Here is a 4,633-nt window from a genome sequence, read left to right on the forward strand (position 1 = left end):
TAAGTTGTTGCTTACTTTGCAGTTTATATTATCTCTGTTATAGTTTGGCTGTCTCCCTTAACATCTCGCTCCTGAGAGATGAAACCAAGACTTCTTATGTGGACCTAACTGAAAATGATGCTGTGTCTGAGACTAATGCAAATAATTGTCTGTTCCTGCTCTTTCTTTTGAATTGGTCTGTGGTAGAGGATCCCCAAGGAGAGAAGTGTAGAGGGGAGGAAAGGTGGGAACAGCATTCCACATCCACCGACGGGAGGCATGCAGGCAGGGAAGCGGGATTGCTCCAGCTTCCCAGATACACGAGTTGTTCCAGACTTCTGCCATTAGCATTATCCAAAATTGCCCTCTAAGCATTGTGAGAGTTAGACTACTTTATTTTTTTATTTTTTATTTTTTTTTACCATTTTTCATGTTGGACACATGGCTAAAGGAAACCCTTTAATTACATTAATAAATTACAGTTAATTAATAAATTACAGTTATGTTGCTTGATTGAGATGGAGTCAGATTAAATGCTCCTTCTTGCCTTGAAAAAGAATTTATATGAAAATAACTCAAGGAATTTCTTGTGTTTCCTTGTAGGTGGCATTAAGTGTCCTGTTTGCAGCTTTGTGTATGGCACAAAATGGGAGTTCAACAGACATCTTAAAAACAAGCATGGAATGAAGCTAGTGGAACACGATGGGGAGACCAAGTGGGAGGTAAAGCAATGTTGCCGTGGCTTTGACCCTCAGATTTAAAAAAGTCTAGGGAGAAAAGTAAGGATAAGAATAAGAAGTATTCAGAAATATGTTCTTGACTTTATATCAGAAAGTCACGTGCATGGATGCATACATTGCTATGAGTGTTAAGCTTGACTGATTTAATATCTAGTAGGATTAACAACCTCATAAGTACTTATTTCTTCATTTTAGTGCTCTAGTTTTAGGGTCATGTGCATGGATGCATACATTGCTATGACTGTTAAGCTTGACTGATTTAATATCTGGTAGGATTAACAACCTCATAAGTGCTTATTTCTTCATTTTAGTGCTCTAGTTTTAGCAAAAATATGTGAAATTGAAAAACTTACTTCATTTTGTTATATGCCAAATATTCGCTGGTGTTAACTGAAAGATGTGCAAAGCTGCAAAATTATATTAAATTAATGAAAAAATCTGATATCTTGGTCCAGAAAAGGTTAGAATATAGAAAATGGAATTTGTAAATTCATCAACTAAAAAATAGTACTGTTATACAGGGTAAGTCAGTAAGTTTTCTATCATTTGTTTGCTGTTATCAGCTTCAATACAAAATATATAGGAAATCACAGTATCACTAAGGTCAGACCTTGAAAAATTTAAGTTAGACCTAAGAAGCTGGGTTAGGAAAAAAACAACTACCTGGATTTTCTCAATTTGGGGTGGCACAGGGCAGCTTCCTTGACAGGGCTTACCCTTTCAAGCTCTCCTCTGCTGCTACGTGTGTAGCAATTTGTTCTGAAATGAAAACTGTTTCTCTTATAAAGCCGAGCTGACTGTGGATGCAGAAACTATGGAAAGACCACAGAACTATCTAGACAATTTTATTTAAAAAATTACAGTTGGCAAGCTGAGTCTTTTCCACTGCCTGAGTAGGCTATTGTTGGTGTCCAATGAGAGGAAAAAGACAGAAGTCAACTGCAGTTGGCTGACCTCCACAGTTTAAGACCTGTTTCTGCTAAATTTCAGGCAGTCTAGCCCCTGGTATAAATCTAATGCCTGATTTGGAAGAGCTGTCCTGCAGTTCTTGGTTAACAGTTTTTGAGTATCCACAGATTAGAATGTTAATTCCTTGAAAAATACTGGAGTAGGTTCCATATGGACAGTTATTCAAAGATGACAGGGCAAGCATTTTTAAATGTATTCCTTCAAAGCCTTGTATCCACATGCATTTCCCAAACAATTCTCTGTACACTCTCCCAGTAGATGCCCAAACCTGAAAAAATATAAGAACATTCAGGATGCAAGCGTGTGTCTGCTGCTGAAATGGCCATGGATAAAGAAGTCCCATCAGAGCAGAAATACATATTGACAACCTATCTGGAAAAGACATAGTTATGGAAAGGATAATTTTTTCTGCAACAAAATGCCATTTTCAGTTTTCAGAGACATTTTAGCAGATCTGCAAGGACATGTATTATGAACTAATTTTGCCCAAAAGGTCTTTACTAGATCCTGATACAATAAAAGTCTGTTGTTAGTTCTAAAATAATTATGCAACAGAAATGAAGTCAAGATAATTTAGAATGCTTAAAACAACTTCTGAAATAGAATCTAGAAGAAAACTATGGATTGTTGTCCCAACTTCCATGTAATATTCTTCTTGAATTCTATTTCACCCAGTATTTCTTATTACAACATTTGTTGTCCAAAACTCTTTCCTTTAAACTCAGAACTTTAGTTTTTCTCTAAATTGCTCAAATGAGAGTGAAATTATTGATGCCTTGGCTGGGTTTTGTTTTCAAGTTAACTGCTGAAGTATCTGAAGAAGCATCCACTCAGTATCTCCATATCACGGAGGCTGGAGAAGATGTTCAAGGCACTCAAGCTGCTGTAGCAGCATTACAGAACCTTAGATATACCTCTGAGAATGGTAAGTTACCTTTTTTTAGGTTGGAACACGAAATATATCTTTTTTCATAAATATCTTAATTTTTTTGAGTATACTGGGCAATATATGATCTCCTGTGAAACTTTTAAAAATGATGAAATTTGTCATCCAGAACTTACATCTGGGGGTTTATATTTTACTTTGAGGATAAATAATGAGAAATGACCATTCTTTATGGATGTGTATATCCTTAAGTCATTAATACTTATCACACTGTTTTGCACTTTGTTATTAGATATGTGGAATTTCCTGCCTGTATTATTAAATATGTTGTGAAATCAGCTATATTGGCAAAGTAGATGGTGTGTATCTAATGGGAATTCCCTAGCTATTATTTTTCTCCCTGCTTAAATCAGCCAGACTACAGAAGTGGCACGGTGGAGTACCTCATTTACCATGTTACAAACTTAATTCTGATGGTACACAAAATTAAGTAAGCTATTCTGTATCAGACTGAGGAAGAACAACAGTGGGAATAGATAATGATTGCCAAGTAGGAAATAACAAAAACTGGAAGAAAATAAAAAATGTCCAGGTTTCTGAGAGTGTTAAAACATCAGAGACAGGAGAAGATGTTGATGTGTTTTGGTTCTTTATATATAAATAAAGGCATTGGTTATCAGAAGATGGTATTTTACAGTTCTTTACTATTGTGGTCTTTATAGTTCATAATACAGATAACATTTCAAAAACTCCTACTTCTAATGAAATTTCCAAGCCAGCAATTAAATTACATTACTGCCAGTTTCTGTAGATTATTTTATTTTAATGACTGGGAATTCTGAATGAGTAAAAACCTCTTGAGAACTTTTCTTAAGCTTTTATGTATTTAAATTAAAATACAAATAATCATGAAATATACTGTACAATTTTAAGCATGAGGCTGTAGTTTTCAGAGTCTAATGATTTGCTTTTTAATGCATCCAACTTCAGATACTCTTCCAGTATATTCCTTCCAGGTGTGGAAAACAGCAATATCTTGTCTAAAGGCAGTTATATATATATTAAAAAAACCCAAAAACTAAAGCAAGCAAACATTTTTCAGTACTCAAATAAACTTGTTTCTTATGTAGATAACAAAATATAACTACTTTCTGTTTGAAATGAAATTACCTGATCTATATCCCCATCACAATATCAACCTCAGTTTGAAATGGATTGGGATTAAGAGATGAACTTTATTCTATTTAATTTCTCTTTCTTAGTTTCAACAGTAAATTTGGTTACAGCAAATAAAAGGCAGCTTTAGCATGACCCTGAGAGTTTCTTTCCCTTTCTGACATATTTCTAATGCTGAGACTTGGCCTGTGGGAGTGGTGGGCCACAGGAGGGGAATTTGTATTCCTGCATAACAAAAAACATTTTCCAGTGTACAGATCTTTCCTTTCCACAATTTGGGAGAAATGAGAGAACAACTAAGTATGAGTTGCTTGTTGGGGTTTTTTTGTAAACTTGCCTTTCCTTTGGCAGGGCTATACACATCAAGAAGATTTTTTTGTTTTTAATAAAAAAGGGCAAACATGTTCTGATCCCATGCTTATAAAATGATAAACATGAGCTCTCTCAAGCAATTAACTTTCCCCTTCCTCATGGTAGTGATACCAGTACTTCTTATAGGTTGAGGGGTATTGCAGATGGCTGGACAGATGGTAATCACAATACACTGTGTAGCTGTTGTGGTTATAGGTATAGAGTTTGGGTTCTGTTTAAGCTGAATGTCTGGCAAATACACATTTGGACTTGTAAAGTCTTGCAGCTTCCTAGTTTGCAGTTACTGCTATGAGTTGTATTTATTGTTACTTTATTCAATGAATTCTTTTAGATCTCTTTCAAATAGGCATAAAAATGATTAGTGTGACTTCACTTGCTGATTCATGCATTCCTCGGGCAGATTTGTTTTGTGAATACTTTCCTACCATCGATCTCTTATTAAAGTGTCAAGTTGTTGAGCTATTTGAAATTTAGAGACAGTGCTGTGAGTCAGGGCTAAGGCAAGAGAGGG

The 4,633-nt window shown here is 35.2% G+C and overlaps 1 protein-coding gene across 1 annotated transcript in view; it reads left to right on the forward strand.

The window, feature by feature from the left end:
* Positions 1 to 582: 582 nt before the first annotated feature.
* The window catches only part of LOC104522772 (zinc finger protein ZFAT-like), a gene marked incomplete at both ends in the record, with an annotated part of 4,259 nt that continues 208 nt past the window's right edge, over positions 583 to 4,633 (forward strand). Inside the window, 2 exons of the mRNA XM_010165151.1 lie at positions 583 to 711; positions 2,500 to 2,613. Coding sequence (XP_010163453.1) covers positions 583 to 711; positions 2,500 to 2,613 — 243 coding nt within the window. The remainder of the gene's footprint in view (positions 712 to 2,499; positions 2,614 to 4,633) is intronic.

This window comes from Antrostomus carolinensis, unplaced genomic scaffold, assembly GCF_000700745.2.
Source record: "Antrostomus carolinensis isolate BGI_N321 unplaced genomic scaffold, ASM70074v2 scaffold20410, whole genome shotgun sequence".
NCBI lineage: Eukaryota > Metazoa > Chordata > Aves > Caprimulgiformes > Caprimulgidae > Antrostomus > Antrostomus carolinensis.